Source organism: Hyaena hyaena, unplaced genomic scaffold (assembly GCF_003009895.1).
Source record: "Hyaena hyaena isolate Hyena2069 unplaced genomic scaffold, ASM300989v1 scaffold_231, whole genome shotgun sequence".
NCBI lineage: Eukaryota > Metazoa > Chordata > Mammalia > Carnivora > Hyaenidae > Hyaena > Hyaena hyaena.
Window position 1 is genome coordinate 139,394 of NW_024080862.1, and position 25,728 is coordinate 165,121.

Consider the following 25,728-nt stretch of genomic DNA (forward strand, 5'->3'; position numbering starts at 1 on the left):
TGAATGCTGACAAAAACTGAGGACTGATGGATGTGGGGGGGAGGGGGGGATGGGCATGGAGGAGGACACTTGTGGGGATGAGCACTGAGTGTTATGTGGAAACTAATTTGACAATAAACTATTTGTAAAAAAAAAAAATAAATAAATAAAAATAAATAAATAAAATAAAATGACTAGCTTTCAAAAAAAAAAAAAAGAAAGGCAATTTATGCCTGTTGAACATTTGTTTTAGCTGGGCTGGGCCAGTTTTATCTATGAATTCCAAAAAGCCAAGAAAAAGAGTATCTCAGAAAGCCATAGGGGAAAGCTTGCTTTGTTCTCAATGCTTCCAGGGCAGATGAAAGTATCTGCTATGACCAAATTTGGGAAGCTTCTATAGAAGAAGCAAAGAAAGCATAAACTAATATCTGTTGGGTTTTGTTATTTAGGTGAACATAAGATCCACTTTATTCCGGGAATGATTGGTCCTTTTCTGGGTGTGACACTGGTTCCACAGCCAGAAGTACGGAATATCATGATTCCCATCTTTCATGACATGATGGACTGGGAGCAGAGGAAAAATGGCAACTTCAAACAGGTAAGATGACACTTGCCCTCCTCTGGATGGACCCCTTCTGTCCAGGAAGGTGATTCAGATGCCAGACTGTAGTTCCAGTGGGAATGGCTGTAGCTTGCCCATCTTGAATCCTATTCAAGGGTTTTCCCTTAATTGCCAGCCAGAATTGATTTGTGGATTTTCTTCATGAAGTTAGAGGTCAGAAAAGAATCAGAGTAAAGGAATGAACATCATACAAAGAAATTTTCTGTTCAAGGAGAGAGTGACTGGGACTGTGATCATCCAGTTTCATTCAGAAAAGGCCCTGGGAGCATAGTATCTTTATTTTCTTGTGCATGGTCCAGGCATTTCTAGGGTTAGAGCCAAGATCAGATGGCTTCTCATGGTTCAGGGTAGCCCAGAATTTCACAGACTTCTGCACAGAGGGGTGGGTCCAGAAGGTATAATCCCTTAGCTTCTGACTAAGTCGCTTCAGGCTGTCCCTCTGTATAAATCTTCTGCCACCTCTAAGGTAAAGGAAATGGCCCCTACCTTTCTATGTGTAGCTCCAAAGAATAGGACTAGGATCAATAGGGGTCAGTGGTAAGGAAGCTGATTTTAGCTAAGCTTCCCACTAAGCTCCCTCCTAACCCTGTGACTCTGGGATGAACCAGTGGTCTTATAGTGAGTAGTTGTAATAGTGAGGAGCAGACCAGACAAACAGTAATTTTTAAATTCTTATTTATTTATTTATGTTTGTTTGTTTTTAAGTTTACAAAGAGCAAAATTCATTCTTTGTGATTTACAGTTCTGTAAATTTTGCTAAACACATAGTCATGTAACCACCACCACAATCAAGATTTTTGAAATACCTAAGAATTCCATCATGCTACCTTTTTGTAGTCAAACCTTCCCCCTACCTTTAACCTATGACAATCTGTTCTCCATCACTGTAGGTGTGCCTTTTCCAGAATGTCAGTTGAATGGAATAATGTAAAATGTAGCCTTTTGAGTCTGGTTCTTTCACTCAGCATAATGCCATCAAGAGGTCCATCCATTGTTGTTGCACATATCAGTTTTTCTGTTGCTTAGTGGTATTCCATTGTAGTTATTCACCATTTGAAAGACATTTGCATTATTTCCGCTTTATGTTGATTACAAATAAAGCTGTTAAAAAATATTTCTTTACAGGTTTTTGTATGAATATAAACTTTCACTTTTCTTAGGTAAATATCTAGGAATAGGATTGTTGGCTATTGTGGTAAATGTGTGTTTAACTTTATAAGATGCTATCAAATTTTATTCCCAAGTGGCTATACTATTTTGAAGTCCCAGCAGCATTGTATGAGAGTTTTAGTTGACCTATAAGCTCACCAGAACTTGATATTATTTCTTTGTGTGGTTTTTTTTAGCCATTCTAATAGGTATATAGTTTATATCTTGGAGGTTTTAATTTCCATATCTTTAATGATTAATGATGTTGACCATCTTTTAATGTGTTTACCATCTTTATATCTTCTTTGGTGAAATGGTTATTTAAAACTTGTGTTCATTTTCATTGGGCTATTTGTTTTCCTATTATTGTTTTGAAGGTTCAAAAAAACTGAAGGTTCTTTATGTATTCTAGATGTAAGTCTTTTGTTGAATATATGATTTACATATATTTCCTCCCAGTCTTTAGCTTGTCTTCTCATTTACAATAGTATCTTTCACAGAACAAAAATTTTTAATTCTTATGCAGTCCATTTTATCAATGGCTTTCTTCTATAGATAATGCTTTTTTGGGATAATATCTGAGAACCCTTAGTCCAAGAACACAAAATTTTTTCTCCTGTGTTTCTTCAAGCAGTTTTATAATTTTATATTTAGATCTGTTACCTATTTTGAGGTAACCTTTGTATAAAATGTGAAATATGGGTCAAGACTTTTTTTTTTTCCTTTTCACACATGGATATCCAACATCTTTTGTTGAAAGAAACTATTTTCTGTCAAAAATCAGTTCACCCTTATCTGTACAGTTCTCTTTCTGGACTCACTAGTCTTTCCATTGATCTATGTCTTATCTTTTACCATTCCCACACAGTCTTGATTATGGTAGCTTTATAGTTAGTCTTAAAATCAAATGGTGTGAATACTCCAAATTTGTTTTTATTCCAGTGTAATCTTAGCTATTCCAGTTCCTTTTCATGTACGTCTCATAATTAGCATGTCAATATCCGCAAAAATTACTGCTGAGTTTGAGATTGCATTATAATCTGTAGATCAAATTGGAAAGAATTGATATCTTAGTAATACTTAATCATACTTAGAGTCCATGAAGGCGGTATATCTGTCCATTTTTTAGGTATTCTTTTTTATTTTTTTCATTAATGTTTTATAGTTTCAGCATACAGATTTGTACATGTTTTTAGATTTATATGGTAAATATTTCCTGTTTTTTGGTGCTATTATAAATTATTCTTATTTTTAAATTTTATTTTCCAGTTGTTTGTTGCTAGTACATAGAAATACAACTGTTTTGTATATTAATATTATATCATGCACCCTTGCTAAACTTACTTATTAATTGTAGAAGGTTTTTGGAGATTCCTTGGGATTTTCTAGTTAGCTAATCCCATCACTTACAAATAGAGACAGTTTTATTTCTTCCTTTCTAATCTGTATGCCCCTTATTTTTTTTCTTACCTCATTGCACTGGCTGGGGCCTTTGATCTGGTGTTAAATAAGAGTGATGAGAGTGAACATCCTTGCTTTGCCCTTAATCTTCAGGGAAAGCATTTGGTGTTACACAGTTAAGTATGATGCAAGCTAGTTCTAGGTTTTATATAGATGCTCTTTATCGTGGGTAAATAGTATTTAACATAAGAATCCATTTTTGGAGTGTATAACTCTAATCCCTTAATTTTTTTAGAAAATAATAACTTCAAACAGAAAGAATTTAATTTCTGTGTTGTCACAACCTTCTAAATTGTGCAAAAAGCACAACTGCCTGATGACAGAACCTACTTGCTGAGAAGCAGATGATATTGCAGAAATGCACCATGGCTCACTGAGCCTGTTGAAAGAGGGGCTAGGCTGCATTCCATCATTACTCCCTGTGAATAAAGAAGGATAACTTTGTGGAAGACTAAGTTGGAACTCATTTGCCTCACACTTCAAGACTCACCTGTTCAGCTGTGTTCCTTCACTCATTAAGGCTATCATAAGGTCGCCTGGGCCGCCGGGTCAGTTAACTGTCTGACTATTTCAGCTCAGGTGATGTCTCACAGTTTGTGGGATTGAGCCCCGTGTCAGGCTTCACACTGACAGCATGGAGCCTGCTTGGAATTCATTCTCTCTCTCTCTCTCTCTCTCTCTCTCTCAAAATAAACTTTTTTTAAATTTTTTTTTAATGTTTTATTTATTTCTAGGAGAGAGAGAGAGAGAGACAGCGTGAGCAGGGGAGGGTCAGAGAGAGAGGGAGTCACAGACTCTGAAACAGGCTCCAGGCTCTGAGCTGGCAGTCAACACAGAGCCCGACGCGGGGCTCGAACCCACGAACCACGAGATCAAGACAAAAGCGAAAGTCGGACGCTTAACCGACTAAGCCACCCAGGCGCCCCAAAATAAATAAACTTTAAAAAAAAAAAAATTAAAAAAAAAAAAGACTATCATGAATAATTGATATCAAGCAAGCCATGTAAACCTTCCTGACCTTGGTAAGCAAAACCTTGCTGCTGCTTCCCTTTGCCACCAAATAGTTTTAAAAAGTGGTCTACTCTTTATCCCCACATTTCCATTTCCCACCCTCCTACCCATCCAGTCTAATGTGTATTGTATATGCACTTCTGTTGAAGCTGCTCTCTTCAAGATCACCCATAACCTTTGGGGTGCCTGGGTGGCTCAGTCAGTTAAGTGTCCCACTCTTGATTTCGGCTCGGGTCATTATCTCACAGTTCGTGAGTTTGAGCCCTGTGTTGGGCTCTGCACTGACAGCATGGAACCTGCTTGGGATTCTTTCCCTCTCCCTCTCTCCTCCCCTCCTCACTCATGCACTCTCTCTCTCTCTCAAAATAAATAAACATTTTTTAATGTTAAAAAAAGATCACCTATAACCTTCTAATTACCAAAATGTTTGTCTTGATTACAGTTGTGCTTTCTACAGCTTTGGCTCTGTTAACTACTCCCCTATTTCTTCCCACCTACTAAAAATATATCTTCTAATTACAAAAACAATAGGTATTTAATATAGAAAAATTAAAATGCAAATAAGCTATAATTTAAAATTTTAATCCATAATCCTGCTATTTTAGTAACTTGGAGAGGAGGACAGGGTATGTCTTTATAGACTGTTTTTCCCATACATAGAGGTTTTTTAAGTTAAAAAATGGAATCATTGTGTATATTGGGGTTCAGAGACCATTGTGTATATTGACTTTTAATCTCCTCTTTTTAGTAACATGTTTTCATCACTGTCTCTTCATGTCGGTTCATTGCTCCTCTGTCCTGCACTGTCAGTTTAGAGGTTACATATTAATCCATTGCATGGCCTAGACCACAGTGTATTTAGTCAGGCTTCTAGTTTTAGAAACTTAGGTTCATTCCAAATTTTTGTTGTTAATATTGTAAAAAACATATCCATTCCTAATTCTCTTAGATAAATTTCTCACCTGTAATTGCTGGGTCAAAGAGCAAAAGCCTTCCTTAATTAGGTTCTTACAACACCACTTCTCACAACTCTATTGTCCGTTGACATCCCAGACCGCAGACCACCCTTTCTGTGTGCCCCATCCCAAGCACTAACCATGCTGGCTTGTGTCAGCTGTTGTCCCTGCCTCCTCTGCAAGATGATGAGCTAGCTGTTGGGCACCAGGGCTGTTTCTTGTGCTTTATTCCTTAGAATCCAACATAGTCCCTGAAACATGCTAGATTCATGGAGACAAAAATCAGAGTTGACATTTATTGAGCACTTCTAAGAGCTAGGGCACAGGGACACCAAAGAGAACTGTTAACCACCATTACTGCTTCACAAACTAGGAAATGTAGGCTTAAATGTCTCATCCTGAATTAGGCAGTTGGTTGTCACAGGACAAATATTTGTTGAACGAATAACAAGGTGTCACTTGTCACTTCAGGAATATTGATTCCATAGAATAAAACTCTCCAAACCCAAAATTGTCAATACTACCAACTATGACATGGTATATATATATATATATATATATATATATATATATATATATATATTTTTTTTTAACATTTATTTTTGAGAGAGAGAGAGAAATAGTGTGAATCAAGAAGAGACAGAGAGGGAAACACAGAATCTGAAGCAGGCTCCAGGCTCTGAGCTATCAGCACAGAGCCTGACGCGGGGCTCAAACCCACAAGCCATGATATCATAACTTGAGCAAAAGTCAGACGCTTAACTGATTGAGCCACCCAGGTGCCCCGTGACACAGTATATTTGAAGAACTTAGCATTTCATTTGACTTAAAGACATTGGTTTACATACATTGATCTTCACCGTTACCTGTTTTGGATTTCTCAGTTTCTCCTAATAACTTTTTCCTTTATTAGCACTACATAGGGTGATGAAGTAATATCCCCATATCCTTCCATCACCAACTCCTTTGCCTAATACAGAAGTTCTAACATTTGAATAGGCATCACAACAACTGGGAGGGCTTGTTGAAGAAGACTGCTTCTCCTGTTCCCAAGTTTCTGATCCACTGGGAGCCTGAGAATCTTCATTTCTAATGACGTCTCTGATGACTGATACTGCTGGCCCAGAGGCCCATTTTGAGAATTTGAGGGAACTACTACACTGATGTTTACACAGTTATTATATTCCCTGCTGCTCCAGGATGCCTTCCGCTACTTTGCCCTGTCCTGGAAAACACAATCTACCTGTACCCACATGTTTGAAGAGAGATTCCTTGTTACAAACAGACCCTTCTTCCCCTGGGAGGCTTGTGGGCCACTGATTGACCCAGTAAGAAAAGACAAGATTCGAACTATGAATGAGACACCTTGGCCTCTGGGCCTGGCTCTACCTGACTTTATATGACCCCAGGCAAATCCCTGCTGAAGTCTCTTCTCTACACAGAGAAAGATATAGCATCAATCCCTAAGAACCCCTGGTCTTAGGGTTTCTTAGAAAGACTTTGTTTCTCTGAAATGCATATTCAAGCAGCTGACTCATCAGGCCAAACATAAATGTGTGACAGTCTCTGCAGAGCAGGCCAGTATAAACAGAACAACATTTATTCATCCATTCTCATTTTCTGCTGAAGACGTTTCAGAAATCATAATTGCCTTCAATGAATATCCTAATTCAGTTATTTTTTTATTACTTCATTGCCTTAGGACTCTTTGGCCCTATGTGAAGTGAAAAAATGCTTCTGTTATAGCTCATCATTAAAAGTAGCAATGCCTTTTTGTTTATATAAAGTATTTATATAAATATAATACCACAATACCACATTTATTTTTTAAATATGATTTATTGTCAAATTAGCTAATATACAGTGTGTACAGTGTACTCTTGGCTTCAGGAGTAGATTCCCATGATTCATCACTTACATACGACACCCAGTGCTCATTCCAAATGCCCTCCTCAATGCCTATCACCCATTTCTCCTACCCCCATTAACCCTCAGCTTGTTGTCTGTATTTAAGAGTCTCTTATGGATTGCCTCCCTCTCTGTTTGTAACTATTTTTTTTCCTTCCCTTCCCCCATGGCCTTCTGTTAAGTTTCTCAAATTCCGCATATGAGTGAAAACATTCGATATCTGTCTTTCTCTGACTTACTGACTTTCTTCTATTTCAATTAGCATAATACCCTCCAGTTCCATCCACGTTGTTGCAAATGGCAAGAATTCATTCTTTTTCATCACCAAGTATTCCATTGTATATATAAACCACGTTTTCTTTATCCATTCATCACTTGATGGACATTTGGGCTCTTTCCATAATTTGGCTATTGTTGATAGCACTGCTGTAAATATTAGGGTGCATGTACTCCTACAAATTGGTACCCTGTATCCTTTGGATAAATTCCCAGTGGTGCTATTGCTGGGTCATAGTATAATTCTATTGTTAATTTTTTGAGGAACCTCCATACTGTTTTCCAGAGTGGCTGCACCAGTTTGCATTCCCACCAACAGTGCAAGAGAATTCCCCTTTCTCCACATCCTCACCAACATCTGTTGTTTCTTGAGTTGTTCATTTTAGCCACTCTGACTGGCATGAGGTGCCACAATGCCACATTAAAATTTTGTTAATTTTTTTTAATTTTTAATGTTTATTTACTTGTGTGTGTGAGAGAGAGACAGAGTACGAGGAGTGTGAGGACAGAGAGAGATGGAGACAGAATCTGAAGCAGGCTTCAGGCTCTGAGCTGTCAGCACAGAGCCTGATGTGGGGCTCGAACTTACAAGCAATGAGATCATGACCTGAGCCGAAGTCAGACGCTCAGACAACTGAACCACCCAGGTGCCCCCAATACCACATTTTAACGGCTAATGAGGGGTTTAAAAGACTTTTATCTCACATCACTTACAGCTAATTTATCACCTCAGAGTAAATCCAGTTAGGCTTATTTAAAAGTGGCTGAACACTGCTGAATACCTTGCATATCAGTTGGGGGATGGGGGGACAAGTACAGTATTGCCCCTCATGGTTTAGGAATCCAGTAACAAATGCAGGTGCCCCAGTGATGAGGCAGTGGCGAGGCATCAGCCCCAAGAGCTCTAGGTCCTATGGGGACAAACAGTGGAGCTTTTTATCCTGAAGAAGAATCTCTGAAGGAAATACTCATACTTTGCTCAACTCAGAATCATGTCAGCCATTTGAGTAAGGAGTAGCCCTGCAGCAAGCTTCCTTTGTGACTAGCTGACTAGAGGGGAAAGTTCTAACCAAATCTATTTTCCTCACACAAATTCTTTTGAATGAACATTTTTTAAGAAAGAAAAACACATGACAAAGACCTCTTTTGAATCCAAAATACTTTTATTTCCAGATAATCCTTGGCTTTTGCCCCTACACTGGGAAAAGAGTATGTGAGGTGTATAAGTTCCAACTTTAATTTAAACGACTGGAGTGGGTAGCTTTTCTAAACAAGGGAGGCAAGGTGGTTTCTTAGTGCTCTAGATGAGGTCCTGCCTTCCCTCAGATTTATTTGGTACAAGGACAAAATTAGGAAGCAGACCCCCACCATTCTCACCTGTGGTAGGAGCTAGATTTCTCATTCTTCCTCTGAGGTCAGCTCAGGTTCATGAAGTCTCTGCTTCCCTCTAGGTGGAGGCCGAGCTGATTGACAAGCTGGACAGCATGGTGTCAGAAGGGAAAGGCGATGAGAGTTACAGGGAGCTCTTCGGCCTGCTGTAAGCTGCTTCAGCCCCAGGCACCCCACATTGGGAGAGGAGGGTGAAGTGGGCTGATGAAGGGTAGGGGTGCAACCCACACTGGGTGGGCTTCAGAGGGTGGGTATCAGGAGAGACCTGGGTTGTTCCTAGTCAATAAGAAGGTAGTATTATGGCAGCAAGCTGTCTCAGGGATTGCCATAGTTAACTAAAGAAGTAGAGACAGGTGGGAACTCTGAGCTCTTAGATTTGCTGATAGGAGACAGGTCTTTCATATGTCTTCATAGCATGCACTGTATCCAGTTGGGCAAACAGCCCATGGGGACTCTGTGAGGGCTCAGTGCTAGCATTTCTTAGAGGAAATAAGTTAAATCCTTGCTTCATAAAATGGTACAATCAACTTGAATAAACACTCTCATGGATCTTGTGACTTTAACAAGTTGTATCCACTCTCCAGGCCGGTTTCCCTGTTTGTGAAACAGGATATTTGTACTGAATGACGTCAGGGATTTTCCCAGTTCCACCATTTGTAGCTCCTGTCTTGAACTGATGGAGGCCAAGAGACCTTACATGTCTTTGCCACAAGGCTAAGTCCAAAGGAGGGACTCAGGAGAGCTATGGTCCTCCCATACAGATAGTGATGCTAGACATTTTATCTTCTAAAAAAAGCAAAATCTTAAGACTTTTACAGCTCGAGTCCCCTCCCATCTCACTTATTATTTCCAGCTTTAATATTTTCTTTGTTTTAATGCCATTTTGAAGATAAGCCAATAACATATTTTTCTAATAATAACACTGTACATTTGCTTAGAACTGTACAGCATACCAGTGTGTTAACATTTCTTACTTAATCCTCACAACACACCTGTGAAGTGGGCAGGGGAGAAATTATCTTCATGAATAAAGGTGATGAAACTGAGGTGAGGAAAGTGTTAACATGGCCTCAGTTGAATGACCAATGAAAAGCAGCTCTAGGGGGAGGACTCAGATCTTTCAGTTTCAAGAAGGGGGAATCTTTCTGCTATATCCTGCCCATTTTGTTCTTTGATGAGTCAGACAATAAAATGTGAATTTATTTGAAATTTAAATAATTATAGTTTGTGTAAATGAATCCATCTTTAGTATTTTTTTCACTGAAGATGTTTCTAATTGTGGAAGTAATGCACAGAAATCTCTTCCTAAGTCACTAACAGATGATTTTACTACAAAGGAAAAAACCACACAAATAACTTGCACTTACGAATCACCTGACCAAATAATGTTTTATAAACTCTTCTAAATCATGTTTGAGGAGTAAAAGCTGCTGAGAACCATGGAGCAGCATTTCCCAATTTGTGTTTTGGGAAAGGTGCTGGGGAAAAAAGTAAGTGGATCAGTTCAGAAAAGATTCAATTAAACAAAATTTAACAGGCCTCTATTACAGGACTTCTCAAAGCCTTAAACAGGCAGAAAGGTGTGAAATATCTCCGATAGGAGTGTGTAGTGACCAGCATTTCAGAGGCTTGTTTGCTCACAGAACACCTTTCTCAGTCCTCCAGGACAGCAGAGCTCTAGAGGTAGAATAGTTTGGGAAATACTGACACAATGGCTTCATCCACACAGCTCAGAGGCCAGAGCAATGGTGCTGCCTTCCCTCTAGTAACACCCTCACTTTTCCAGAAGCCTCGGCTCAGGCCCTATACTCTATGTGGGGAAGACCATCTCTGTCAGGGCAGCATTAACAGCAGCCAGGTTGTGAGCGGGAGTCCCCAGTACTGGGCCTCTAGCTGGGCCTGCCACTCCAGGTGGCAGGAGTGAAGGACAGTGTGGAAAGGAATCAAGAATGAGACCTGGACCTGGGGTCATCACTGACGCAGAGAGTCCAGGTTATCATCCCCTAGGAGACATCTGTGGGAAGACACAGAAGCCAGAGGCTACCCTGAGGTGCCATTAGCATGGCCTGGCAAATAAGAAAAGGACCTGGGCCTTGAGCTCTTGGCTCTGGCAATTTTCACATGGAAGCATCCCCTGATAGTGGAGATGACCAAGTGTAACTCCTAGACTTGCTTAGTGTAACTCCTAGACTCGCTCACTGCCCTTCATACTGGGCCTTCAAGACTAGTTGGAACCTTTTCCTTGGTTTATGGGGAAAGTTTAGTTTGTATGTTTGCTGAAGATGCCTCTGAGTGGCGATGGAGGTAGCTGGCTAACTGCAAAGGCAGATCTATTCTCAGTGGGCTCTTATTCAGCTGCTATTTCAGGACAAACTCCATAGCATACACCTAAAGGGCTGGGGCTTTAAAACCCCTTCCTCAATTCATTGGCATCCTTAGGAACTTAAACAGGAAAACAGAAAATATGCTCATATGTTCCTTCCAATTCAGTAATCACCTTGTCTTTGCTTTCTGCTGCATGGAGTAGAACCCAGCTGTTTGGGCCCTACCCCAGGTAAGACTGTAGTGTGGTAAGTCTGCTGTCTCCAGATCCATCACAGGCTCCACGGGCTCTGGGACCTCACTTTTGTGCCCAGGGAAGGCTCATGAATTGTATATTGTATTTGTTTCCCCCACCCTCCCACCAATAGCCTACTGGAGAAGGTTGAACAGGAAACATGGCGTGAAACTGGCATTTCCTTTGTGACCTCAGTCACCCGCCTCATGGAACGCCTTCTTGACTACAGGTATCTTCTCAGGCATCTACCTATCTGACCTTTCCTCTGATCAGGATACTTCCCTCAGCAAGGACATCCTCTGACTTTAAAATAGAGACCATGTGGCCTTCAGGGGGAGGACTCTTCTGGTTTGGGGTACCATCATTGGTCATTGGGAATCTAGGGATGGCCAAGGAGATAGAAGGAAAGAGTCCTTTCCCAGGGGTAGAGGGCCCTGGGAAAGATTCCTCTCCTAGGGCTTCCTGGGATCCCCCCTGATATGTGGGCATATATATCCAGGAGGCATCCCAGGGACATATAGCTTTCCATCCAAAAAGGTCAAGGCTCAGAGCAATGCAGAAAACAACTGTAAGTCCTTTGTACTGCATTCCTGAGAGCCATATGGCAGATGGGCAGGGAAAATATCACCTGGTACAGAAGTGTGACACAGTAGGACTTCCAGTTGGTTTTTCCAGGCACTGAGGACCATACTTTTCCATGCCTCCATTCTTTGCCTAAAGTGTGTTTTTCTGTCCCTTGGTCTTGGCCATGAACAGATTAGAGGAAGCCTCCTGTGAGCTCAGAGATCTTTATACTATGTTCATTCTGAGAGTTCATGTAAAATTAGTTTTCTCATGAAACCTTGCCTTCTGTCATATAATGGCTTTTTAATTACTCCAGAAGAGGCAATGAAGCCACCATTACAGGCTTAATTATTATCTTAGCAGAGTTCATGTGGTGGCTAAGAGTACCTTTTGGGAGCCTAGAGGGAGGTGATAGGGAATGAGGAAGAATGACGGAGGAAACTCATCCCCAAGCAATAGCTGTCTCCTTTGTGCTACAAGACATGTAAATGCCAAGGGAGAGCACTTCCAACCCATGCATCAGGAAATGAGGGAGTTTAGGCCACCTCCAGTTGCTGCTGAAAAGAGGGTACTCCTGCACCAAGACTTCTGCTTTGCAGAAGACTCAGGTTTCCAGTGTACCAGCTGGACATGGAAATGGAATTCCTGAGAAATGGGCTCCTATTTTATGCATCCCCTCTTTCTTTAGCACAGTTGTGCTTATGCGAGTTTCCGCCCATTTTTCCTGGGCATTATGAGTTCGCAAGTAGCCTTTTGAAGACCCCTTTTAGAATATTGGACTCCTTTGTTAATGCCATATCCCTAGCCTTTTCTGTACCTCCTCTCAGACAGTGAAGAGGGGTGGGCAAAACTCTATACCTCCCCTCTGTGATACATTTACTAAAAGTTATCTCTATTCTCTGTGGCCTACCAGAGAGAGCCAAAATTAATTTCTTAGCCTTTTTCTAACTGCCCATTTGATTTTTGTATCTATCTTGTACAAACAAACTCATAGCCAAACCCAATTTCATTCGCTTCTATTTCTTGTCTCAAGAATGGGATCCTAAAAAACAAGGTTCATACTCTTTCACATGGCAGCAAACCCCTTCATAAACTGGCCTTTGCTCACTCCTCCAGCCCTGTTCCTTGATAGTCCCCAGTATCCATGTGCATATCCTGACCTCCTAGTGTTACTCTTTGTTAACATGAAGGGAAACACCATAATGTTTATCATGGTTTTTATCTATTAAAAATATACCATGTACTTTTTGCTTTACAAGCATTATCTCTAATCCCATAAGCAGCTACAAGGGTTATCCCTGTTTTTATCAGTAAAGGAACACCAATTGTGGGAAGTGACATTGCTGGGATTTGAACCCAAGTCTGACTCAAGAGCCATACCCTATCCCTTCATCCATGTTGTCGCCTTCTCTTCAGACTTCTCTACATGCTATGTCCTCCCAAGCTTCCTACCAAGCCCCATTAAGGAGGCTTTCCCAGATAAGAGATTACCTGGATCTCTGTATACACTTCTTTCAAAGCATCAGTCACTTTGCATGATAAACATTTGTCATTTTTCTGATTCATTCAACTAAAGAGAGAAGCCCCTTGAAGACAGGGACCTTGTCTTTATCTCCATGGTCCCCTACATGGAGCCTTGATGGTCCTCTGGCAGGTGTATGTATTGATGGATTGGAAGATCATGCAGGAACCAAAGAAGTCTCTTTTACCCCAGTGTAGCTTAGTTCAACAAGAACCTACTAAGAAAATAGTTGACAGATAAATATATATATATATATATATATATATATATATATATACACACACACACATTAATTAGGCAAATAATTAATAGGTTATACTCCAGAATGACCTGAACCTAGAGTGTGAGACTCAGTTTTAGACTAGCATGAGCCGTACGTACTCAGAAGAGTACCTCTTCAACTTTTGTGTGAATGATACTCTGTCAGATATAAAGATGCTCACTGGTGGCACCTGTGTTTCTCAGGTTAAGAAGCAGAGCCCTATGGGATGGGGGGAGTGGTTCTTAGTGCCCTGGAACATACAGGGACAGGGCTAGGGTTGCCAAGCCCTTGAGACTTTCAGTGGAACCTCCACATGGAAGAGGAACTGGAGATTATGGAGCCTTCCTTTCTCAGGACTTTCCAATTGCACTAAGGGTTGCATGAGCCCTGGTCTAGGTCACCATGAGCCCAGTGCTCACAACAAGTTGCTTCAGAAGCCTCTTTAGGAGAGTCTTCCCTATTCATCCTCCAGAGAAAGAGTAGGGGAGAGAAATGGCTGCACCCAAGTCAGAGGCTTTAAAAGGTGTACTCTCTGTTGAGCAGCCACACAGAAGTGATTCACAGACACAAAGAGGAGAAGAATCAGCTGTTAGCAGTGTATGGGAGAGGTGGTCATAGAATACAAAGGTGTGGAGGGAATTCCCCTGCCATCACAGGGTTGAGGTCAGTGCTTTCCTATTTAATTGACTTGGCAATGAAGTTCTAGTTATGGCCAAAGACGTTGATGCCTGTTAAGTGTTTCATATGCTTTCTAGAAAAAAAACAAAAAAACAAAAAACAAAAACCATTAAATGCCAAAGTAGCTAGTTGAGACCTCACCGGTCTCTATAGGGCCAACTTATTGGAGAGACAGATGCCTCCTGCCACTTCGTATGTTGCTTGTAACTAGTTGGCCATCTGATCCATCTCTTAAAAAGTCACAGTACTTTCCTGTCCCTACTAGCACTAAAAGATAGTGCAGTGGCCTATTCAGGACCCTCATGTCTGACTACAGAGGAACCAAATGCCTTATGGCTGATAGGGAACCCAAAAAGGAGGAGGACCTTGGTTCCAAATTCCAGAGAGCTGCCACCTCTGATAGTAGCCCCCCATAGAAGGGAGGACACTTGGCTTTTCAAAATATCATGAGAGTTGTGTGGATTTTTCAGTATTTCTTTCTTTCAAAGAAGTCATCCCACTGTGAGCTGGATTGCAGCTGGGAAGATGGGAATAACTGAGTTTGTCACATGATCACCCAGAGGTTCAGTGACTTGGACTAGGGCTCCTGACTCCCAGCTGTGATGTTCCTCACTGAACCCCATGCCTATTGGTAGAACAAAGCCAAGACACTCTCTTCACCTGATCTTAGTGGTCCATAAACCCGCTTATGCTGCCTTTCCCTAACACACAGCTACACAAGGAACTGTATCTATATGCCAAAAGCCCTGTGGGGTGCCATAGAAGGAGACACAACAAACAGATGGAACTCTGGCTGTCTGTGTATAAAGGAGGCTTCTTGATTCACCATCCTGGTTCTCCTTCTCCTTTGTCTCCTGTGCCAAGCCTTCGCTCCTTCTAGAGGAACTTGGTTTTGACCAGTCCCCCTCTCTCCCTAGGGAAGGATCCAATCTCAGTGTTCCCATTGTTCTGTGTCTCACAGGCTAGCCTTGACCTCTCTTACACCCAACCCTGCTCTGCTCAGCATGAATGCAACTCAGCCCTGGTTGAAGCTACCCCTAAATCAGAAAGAAACTTTAAACCTATTGCTTCTCATTAGTACACAGGAAGGAGACCATAGGGAGAAAATTCAGTAAGGTGGTTAACATGGCACCCATGCCATGATTGCTGTAGCCACAAGGTCCTGAAGCTAAGTCCCTGGAGTGGAGCATCTTGGCTTCTGTTGAGCACTGTCCTTCAAAATGAAACTTTCCCTATAAGAAAAGCTCTGTGCCTCTCATTCTGGGGACTTGAGGATTTGATATTTGTCTTTACTGATACATTCTTCTGTGCTGAGGATATTGGTACTGCCCTAATGTACTATCTGGGCTCTACACTCTGCCACCAGAACGAGAGGTTCAGTTGAACAGAGATCTTTGAACCCCTAGGAGTGCGTCCAAATCTCAGAGGGAGCTCACTGTATAACCCCCATCTGTGGAAGCATTTGGAGAGCACCCTAATGTAGGGTTTAGTTATACTAATGCCTCTGTGACACTGCAGTTCTATGCGTTGTTCCATAGGCACCACTTCATGCCATGAGACATTCATTTGTGCTCTCCCTTCCAGGGACTGCATGAAAGGAGAGGAAACCGAGAATAAGAAGATTGGCTGCACTGTTAACCTGATGGTGAGAAGACATGAGCCCCACCTCCTATCTGCCCAGTGGAATGGCTTCTGACCTGCACTGTGATGGGCTTGGCCCTTCTACTGTGGCTGCAAGCCTTAGGGCTTGAGTCAGGATATCAGCTCTGTCCCTGATATCTCAGAGACCTACACTTCATCAGTCACATTTTCACTTGAGAAAGGAATGTTCTCTTTGGACAGAACTCTGCCTTGGCCTCTTAGCAAGGTCCAGTCAACCCTGACACACCCTAATTCCCAGTCTGCCTTGGCACTCTTCCTCTTTCTCAATATTTGGATTCCTGCAAATCTGCCACTGGTTCCACCACACCTGGAGAGCAGGTGTGCCTTCTGGCTGATCCTTTCTCTTCCTGGTGCTGTCTGTGTCCATGGCCTGCCCTCTCCTGTCCAGCACACCCAGGGCATTGACCAGTTGCCTGAAGCTCAGGTAGGGCTTCCACAGATGGGAGCCTCTCTCATCTTTATGTTTATTTCCTGTTCTCTCTCACAGAACTTTTACAAATCTGAGATTAACAAAGAAGAGATGTATATCCGCTACATCCATAAGCTTTGTGACATGCATTTGCAGGCTGAAAACTACACAGGTGAGTTGAAGGGGGACAACCATGTCTCCCTGTGAGGACAGACTGGACAGGTATGCACAGCTAGCAGAGAAAGGCTCTGAGCTGGTGCCTGACAGATCTTAGCAGAGTGTTGGGGCCCATGTTGCCCCCTCACCTCATCCTTTCCCTCAACTCCTTTGTCACATATGGTGGAGAGAAAGCAAGAAGAAATTCCACTTGTGCCTTCATGCCATCTCCTCTGCTGTCTGAGGCTGTTCTGCTCTCTCCTTGCCTTCTGTCCACCCACTCTGAGGCCTCAAGAATAACCTTCCAATTTTAATGTGCTATGTCCAGAGCATCCTGAGCTCACTGTCCCTCTCCAAGAGCAGAGCCTTATTGACTCTGACAACCTTCACAGCCAGAGCTACGTGAGGCCATAACACAGAAATATCTGCCTAACCCTGAGACTTCCAGAACTTGCTGGCAGAACTGCCTTGCAATCTAGGCTCTTCCCCCACAACTGCACAACACCCTACTTTGATTTTCCAATGGAAAATATTGAGAGAGTTCATTTGGTTTTCTGACAGGTCACATGGGGCCCCTTTATACAATTTAATCCATTACTAAGGCCCTTTCTAATAGAACAAATTTAAAAGCACTTCAGCCTGCCTGTCACACTGTTTACTGAGTACCACTATGGGTCAAGAGGGTATGTGCATGCATATGTCTCCTGCCTAATCACCTTGTGCCATAGCTCCCCCAAAATAGCCACCTTCACTGTGGTGACTAGCCACTATATCCTAGCTCTTGAGCCATAGTACTTGAATTTGTGTGACAGACCATGAAATTCAAGCTGTTCTTGTCCACAAACATTACTAGAATTATATGGATTTGTAGAAACGCAGAATCTTCCTTCTATATTTCTAGATGTAAGGGATTGTTTGGCATAGATGCCACCTTTTCTGACCACACAGGTTAGCAAGAATTAAATCTGAAATGACTGGACCACATCTGCCATTCTCTATGTCTACTTCCACCCATGATTGCAGCAAGCCTCTGAGAAAACAGTGAAGCAATAGACTTTGATAAATTCCATATAACATAAAGGCATATACTAAATTCCTAGAGGACTGGGCCATGACCGAGAGGTGAGGAAAGGGATTTGGAGAGGGAAAAGATGCTAAGCCTTGTCTCTGGTGGCCTCAGGAATAACATCTGAAAAGGATATGGTCAGGAAAGAAAAAAATTTCACCTGGTTTCCTAAGTTCCAAAGGGAGGGCTTGAGTGCCTCAGGAGCTTGTTCCCCAGAATCCCATTTGGATCCGGTAAGGAGGCATGTGCATCCTTGGGCAGGAAGGTCCAGTAGCCAGAAGACAGGAAAAGAGGCAAGGATAAGGAGGAGCCTGGGGAGTGGCTGCAGGTAGGTGTGTTTGTCTAAAACTGGAAATGGGTCACGAAATAGTTAGAAATGAGATTCTTCACAGTTATTTTTAGCGGACTTGAGTAAATCCTTGAAGGTCAGGCAGAAGTTAGAGCTAATTACCTTGCCAGTAGGTGATACCCACCAAAAATGATGAAATACAACAGGAAAGAGCAGACTGTGTAGTGAGGACCCTGAGCAGTGTCTGTCATTCAGTGTGACTCATGCTTTAGGATTTAGGGAGCCACAGTATTTAGCTGCTTTTGTTCTATATAACTCCCTTGAACAGTTCCATATGTAGGGTAAAGTATCACTGGGCCTCTGCCCTAGTCCAGCATCATTTAAGCTCCTCCAGGAATGGAGTTTCTGGCTACAGGCCCATCACACAGTTACCACCATTTATACTTCTCTCTGGTCCTTGCAGAAACAGTAGAAATGAAGGCCATGCTGAGGTCAGAAAATTTTGCCATAGGCACTGGGGCTGGTTTAGGGAGGGCTGAGAGAAGATTTGATCAGTGCCCTCCTGCAAGAGCCAGTTCTGAGAAGGTTGAAAAGGAAGCTCTAATCAATTGACTAAAAAGGAACCCAAGAACTCTCTCTGACAAGTCAGGGTCTCCCAAAGCAAGACAACCTGTGTACAAACTCTCAGGTAGCTGGGCCATACTTCATCTGGAGCCCAGCACCCAAAATCAGGCTATGGGAGGAAGCTGTCTACCAGGATTTTTGACTCCTTAATGCTATGGACAAAGGTTATTGGCTGGGTGGGCAGCCCCTCTATGTCACCTTTGGTATCCAGTTTCCCTGACCTGGGCTGCACATGCCCTGTCCTAGCATAGTGCTTGGGCTAGTCCCCTGGCACCAGGCTCCCTCTGGAACACCAAGGAGAAGACCCTGGATCTCTATATGCCCTGTTCCCCACAGAGGCCGCATTCACTCTGCTTCTCTACTGTGAGCTGTTGCAGTGGGAGGAACGGCCACTTCGGGAATTCCTCCACTACCCATCCCAGACAGAGTGGCAGCGGAAAGAGGGACTGTGCCGCAAGATCATCCACTACTTCAACAAAGGCAAGGTAGGTGTCATCAGGCAAGCCGTTCAGCTCTTCGGGTTCTGCTATAATGCATGGCATCTAGACACTGTAGGAATGGCAGCTACAGAGGGTGGTGTGGGGCTTCTGGGACCCCACTTAATATTTATTTGATTTACTCAGAGAATTAATGTTGCTTTCCTAATCTGCCATAGAACATATGAGCTATAAAGACGAATGGATTTTCACCTTAGTCAAAGGAGGCCTGTCCTGACTCTTTTTTTTTTTTTTAATGTTTTTTTTTAAATTTATTTCTGAGAGAGAGAGAGACAGTGTGGGCAGGGGAGGGTCAGAGAGAGAGGGAGATACAGAATCTGAAGCAGGCTCCAGGCTCTGAGCTGGCTGCCAGCACAGAGCCCGACGTGGGGCTGGAACCCACGAACCGTAAGATCATGACCTGAGCCGAAGTTGGACACTTAACTGACTGAGCCACCAAGGCACCCTGGCCTGTCCTGCCTCTTACTGGTATATGTACTTATCTTGGATTTCCCTTCATCACAGCACAGACTGGACTTCTCTCATTGGGATTCTTCCCCATCAGGCTTGAATCTGTGGGACTGGCAGACAGTGTCAGCATTGGTTTAGGCCTCCTTGGGACTTTCCAGCCCCTCTGCTCCTATCTCTCGGAGGGCTCCTTGTGGGGTGTAGGTATGACCACCTACAGTTGGTTGTGACCCATGCACTGAAAAGGCTGGGGTTGTGTGACTTGTTGATGCTGTTTGCTCATTATTCAGCTTTGATCATTGCTTTAAAAATCTGAATTTGGGGCACCTAGGTGGTTCATTTGGTTAAGCGTCCGACTTTGGCTCAGGTCACGATCTCACAGCTTGTGGGTTCGAGCCCCACATCAGGCTCTGTGCTGACAGCTAGCTCAGAGCCTGAAGCCTGTTTCAGATTCTGTATCTCCCTCTCTCTCTGACCCTCCCCTGCTCATGCTGTCTCTCTCTCTCTCAGAAATAAATAAAACATTTTAAAAAAATTTTTAACTCTGAATTTGAGGCGCCTGTGTGGCTCAATTGACTAAGCATCTGACTTCAGCTTAGGTCATGATATCACAGTTTGTGGGTTCAAGCATCGGGCTCTGTGCTGACAGCTCAGAGCCTGGAGCCTGCTTCAGATTCTGTTTCCCTCTCTCTCTGCCCCTTCCCCACTCATGCTCTGTCTCTGTCTCTCAAAACTGAATAAACATTTAACAAAATTTTTTAAAGCTGCATTTAAGGGGCACCTGGGTGGCTCAATTGGTTAAGCATCCAACTTCAGCTCAGCTCATGATCTCACAGTTCATGAGTTTGAGCCCCACATCAGACTCTGTGCTGACAGCTCAGAGCCTGGAGCCTGCTTCAGATTCCATGTCTCTCTCTCTCTCTGTCCCTTGCCCTCTCATGTGTGCTCTCGCTCTTACTCTCTTTCTTTCTCTGTCTCTCATAAATAAACATTTTAAAAAATATTTTTTAAAAAACCTGAGTTTGGATCACTCAGGGAACTATCATGGCTGAAACCCTGACTTGAATGGAAATTGGGTTTTTTTAATGGATTTGTTCATCATAAAAAAGAAAGATTTAAACATTAATAGCTTTTGCCTATAAGTCAGAAAATATTCATCAGTTTTACATAACATAGAGGACATCTTTGTCAAAAGCATTCACCCATGCAGGAACCTTTCCAGGATCTCAGGAGCTCTTACATAACCTAGCCTGGAAAGGGGGCCCGTGCTCAGCACTCGGGCAGCCACGTGTGACTGATCCACAGTGTAGTCCCAAAGCCTCCTCTCCTTGCTGGTCCAAGGTTGGACTTAAAGCCCCACCCTTAAAGCCCTGCATTTCTGGCACCCAGCCCACATGGAGCTGTCATCTACCCACATGCCCAGCAAACCCTGCCAGCTCAGAAGGAGTAGCATGATCATTGTGTGAGTGTGTATAGTGCTTTTAGTGTATTAGTTCTCTTTTCTTTCCATGGGCACAGCACACACAGTGGAGAGTTGTCCTATTCTGACAGAGCCTACCAGTGGGACATGGGAGCATTAGTCGTTCCCCTCTTCACTAAACACTACAGTGGTGTTTAGAAAAGCAGGTTTAAAGATTAGTATGGTAAAAAAAATTTTTTTAATAAGATAAAGCTTAGTATGGATGAGAGAATGAAATGCAAAACCTGCCTGAGTATCATAGATGAACAGAATTAGGGGAAGGACTGGAAGGCTCCATAGGTCACTTGCTTGAGGATTTCCCACTCCTTCTAGTAACCCTGTTTTTTCTGTGAATTGCTGGGGGAGCAGGTTCTGTGCTGAGTGCAGAGCCCTTTCATGAGCTCATCCTCAAAGAGATCTTTATCATGTTCATTCTCTTGAGTTCATACAGAAGGTCCAACTTCTGTGTGTCTGTTCCTTAGTACCCCCCATAGAACCAGTGGATAGAGCTAACCAGTTCTTTAAAGCATTCAAGTTTATTATTATTACTATTACTATTGGCTTCAGAAAAGCAAAACCTGGCTGCTGCAGAGAAAGTGAACCTATAAGCTTCTTGGTGCCCCAAGAGAAGCTACCTTGACAGCAGGAGGAGGGAAAAAAAGAAGACTCTAGGGAGGGTCTGGTAAAGGGATTATATGCCCTCAGCATTCCCAGCACACCCTACCTCATAAGTCAGGCCCTCTACTTTTCTTCCACACACTCTCAGCCCCTCTGTTATATGCCTTATAGAGATAACCCAACTTCCTTTGGTCCCATGTTTATTTCCTGAGCACCCAGAAGGATTGAGTCAGAAGTTTAATTCATGGTCATACTCTACCCCTGGAACATACTCTCCAGTGGTGAGAGCCTGGAGCCTGCCCCAAACTGGACTGGGCTGTAGTCAGCACTCCCAGAGGGTCAGCAAGCACTCCCAGGCCAGACAAGGAGAAAGGAACATTTCAAAGGGTCGGGCAGAGTAGGAGTTGAAAGAAGGAAGGAGTGGCACAAAGATGAGAGTTGGTCCTCCATCGCAGGGCAGAGGGAGTAGACGGGAAGGGAAACTAGGCAGAGGCCTCTGACCCCTGCTTATCTGGCATACAGACCATTAAGACTAGAGCAGCCTTCTCCGTGGGGCTGGGCTTGGGCTTTCCTGACTAAGGATTGCTATTGCCCACACTCCTCTGAAGGAATGACAGATATGTTGCTTCTAATATGCTGTGTGTAAACAGAAGTACATAGACTACCAGTCTGAGTCCCAGGACTTTGCCTTCCTTTTCACTTTGATTAGAATGAGCCCTAAGTCAGTGTAACTTTTGTGTCATCCCTATCAGAGGGGTCACAAGGATGTGTAAAAGCATGCATCTTCCAGAGCTGGTAGAAATAATTGGATTTCAGACATTGGTAAGGAGTTTTAGAGTTGGCTTTGCCTCCTGCCAGAAGGCAAGATATCCAAGAGAAAAAAATGTAACAGAGATGCAACGTACCTGCAGCACTTTCCTCACCTGTGTTCAGAGGCAGCTCTCAAAGCCCCCAGACCCACCAGGGTTCCAGCACAACCCCTTAAGGCTGAAAGAATGTCTTAAAACTCTTGGTCCTGGCTCGCTTTACAGGTAATTGGGGGTGGGTGAGAGAAGGGCATGTAGCAGGAGGGCAAATTACACAAATTACAGAGATGCCAACAAGGCAGATGAACACTGATCCCAGTAGAGGAGAAGACCTGCTTTACTGGAAGCTACTGTCAGCAGGCTGAGTGCTGTTAGCCCCACACGGGGCCCTTATCACCTAAATGAGCAGTTCCCCATGGGGCACTCTTGGCAAGCTGGCCACAAGTCTGTGCACAGCTCAGCTGCTTAGCTAGCCCCCATGGAGCTACCTGCCAGGCAGAGCCTGTTGTGAGTCCTTGGCGAAAACCTGCCCAAGTAGCACTTGGAGCTGGAAGGGGGGCTGACATGTGTTCCTTGAAAGATGCAATATGGGGGTATAAGAGGTTTTCTAGCTTGCTGAGGCAGAGGCATTATATTGGCTCAGGGAGCCAGGGTCTACTTAAAAATTCCCTTTGGTTTGTTTTAATATTTTTAATTGGTCCTACAGTTTCAATCCATATGTCATTAATTCTTTCAAAGGATAGAAATAATCTGCTCTTTTTGAGAAACACAGTCCCAAATGACATAGTGTTGTCCTTCTCCTTGATGCTATTTCAAATAGTATTTTTTTTAAATATAGTTCTTATTATTTAAACAGTCATGTTGAAATATAACTAGATGAAATTATACGATGTCTTGAGATTTGCTTCAAAAACTCTGGGGGGCAGTAAGTAGTTGGAGTATGAATGATACAAGACTGGCAGTGAATTGCCAATGACAACTGGTCATTGTTGAGGCTGGGTGATGAGTACCTAGGGCTCATTCTTCTCTTTTTCTATATGCTTAAAATGTTCTATAAAAATTTTTTTTAATTAGCATGTAGAAGTTGGGGAGAAGAGCCTAGCTGAAATATCAAGTAAACCAATGATTCCCAATCTAACAAAAGAAAGCACTATTTAAAAAAAAAAAAAAAGCATGGGAAATGGGCAGTAATGGCCCTTAGTTAAGACCTCTTAAGCCCTCCAGAGGCACCTGTTATGTGGGCCTGTCACTGTCATAGGGGCCACAGCACAGAGACAGCCTGGGACCTCACTAGGCAAAGATCATCTGAAGCCTTCTTTGATATTTGAATATTTCTATAAAGGAAATTGTCAGGCCTCCTACTGTGTCCTTGAATAGCCACTTTCTGCTTGGTTTCTGTACTTGTTTCAGAGCCCCAGGGATCTTAATTTCAAAGTCATTGTTTCTGGGGGATCCTGGGTGGCTCAGTCGGTTAAGCATCTGACTTCAGCTCAGGTCATGATCTCATGGTTCATGGGTTCAGGCCCCACATCAGGCTCTGTGCAGACAGCTCAGAGCTTCAGATTCTGTGTCTCCCTCTCTGTCCTTCCCTCCCTCACACTCTATTTGTCAATAATAAACATTTTTTAAAAATTTAAGTCATTGTTTCTGCCCAGGTGTCCATTGACAGAGGAATGAATAAAGAAGAGGTGGTACATATATACAATGGAATATTAATCAGCCATAAGAAAGTGAAATCTTGCCATTTGCAACAACATGGATGGAGCTAGGGGGCACCTAGGTTGCTCAGTATGTTAAGTGTCCAACTTCAGCTCAGGTCATGATCTCACGGTTCATGGGTTTGAGCCCCGCGTCGGGCTCTGTGCTGACAGCTAGCTCAGAACCTGGATCCTGTTTTGGATTCTGTGTCTCCCTCTCTCTGACCCTCCTCTGCTCACGCTGTCTCTATCTCTCTGTCAAAAATAAATAAAACATTAAAAAATTTATTTTTTAAAATAGTTTATTGTCAAGTTGGTTTCCATATAACACTCAGCGCTCATCCCCACAAGTGTCCTCCTCCATGCCCATCACCTCCCTTCCCCTCCCTCTCCCCCACTATTTTTCCCCTTCTTCTCCCCCACAGTCCTCCGTTAAGTTCCTCCTAATCCTCCTATACGTGCAAACATATGGTATTTGTCCTTCTCTACCTGACTTATTTCGCTCAGCATAACACCCTCAAGTTCCATCCATGTTGCTACACATGGCCAGATTTCATTTTTTCTCATTGCCATGTAGTATTCCATTGTATAGATACATGGATGGAGCTAGAGAGTATTATGCTAAGCAAAATAAGTCAGAGAAAGACAAATACCATATGATCTCACTCATATGTGTAATTTAAAAAACAAAACAAATGAGTAAAGGGAAAAAGACAGAGAGACAAACCAAGAAACAAACTCTTAACTATAGAGAACAAACTGATGGTACGGGGGGGGGGGGGGGGGTTGTGAAATAGGCGATGAGGATTAAGGAGTGCACTTGTTGTGATGAGCACTGGGTATTGTATGGAAGCACTGAATTACTATACTATACACCAGAATCTAATATCACATTGTGTGTTAACTAACTGGAATTTAAATAAAAGCAAAAGTCATTGCTTCTTTCATTAACTTATTAAATATATCTTTATTATCTGTTCATTCCTGGCACTGCTCTAGGCTCTGAGGATTAAGTAAATAAACAGCGTCCCTGTCCTCATGTAGTTTATCATCTATTGAGATTAATACAACAAAAAAGAAATACTTTTTAAAGATAACTCAAGAGTAATGAAACAGAATGGCTGGGGACGTTCCTGTGGTGGTCAGGGAATGGCCTTTAGGAGGTAGAGACATTTGAGGAGAAACCTAAAAGATACAACCTTGAGCTAGAAAGCCACAGCACTGTGTGTTGTGCTGCACAGACTCATCTCAAGCAGATGTTCTTTGTGACAGATGAGTTGCAGGGGGCCTTTGGTTGTGCCCTCTAATGTGTTCGATATGAGCTTGGGCCATTCTGAGGATGTCTGAGGTGCTGAAGCCTTGTTCTGTTTCCCACACAGAGCTGGGAGTTTGGAATCCCACTGTGCAGGGAGTTGGCATGTCAGTATGAGAGCCTCTACGATTATCAGAGCCTCAGCTGGATTCGGGTGAGCTTTGTCTCTTCCCCCAACCCCACCCTGACTGGAAGTACTAGCACTTTCCTGGCACCTGTTTCTGAATGAGCACTCACTGCAGGTCTAGCCCTTACTCTAGTGCTGTGGTCAGTACAGGAGAAGCAGAAGCCAAGGTTCCTGCCCTCAAGATACTTGCAGTCTCAATGGGGAACTAAAACACACACCTAACAG

The 25,728-nt window shown here is 42.9% G+C and overlaps 1 protein-coding gene across 1 annotated transcript in view; it reads left to right on the top strand.

Moving 5' to 3' along the window:
- DOCK3 (dedicator of cytokinesis 3) overlaps positions 1-25,728 on the top strand; it is a gene marked incomplete at its 5' end in the record, with an annotated part of 183,663 nt that overhangs the window by 131,985 nt on the left and 25,950 nt on the right. The window contains 8 exons of the mRNA XM_039243629.1: positions 429-577; positions 8,814-8,899; positions 11,279-11,305; positions 11,442-11,537; positions 15,919-15,979; positions 16,484-16,577; positions 18,877-19,025; positions 25,444-25,530. Of these exons, the coding sequence (XP_039099560.1) occupies positions 429-577; positions 8,814-8,899; positions 11,279-11,305; positions 11,442-11,537; positions 15,919-15,979; positions 16,484-16,577; positions 18,877-19,025; positions 25,444-25,530 (749 nt within the window). The remainder of the gene's footprint in view (positions 1-428; positions 578-8,813; positions 8,900-11,278; positions 11,306-11,441; positions 11,538-15,918; positions 15,980-16,483; positions 16,578-18,876; positions 19,026-25,443; positions 25,531-25,728) is intronic.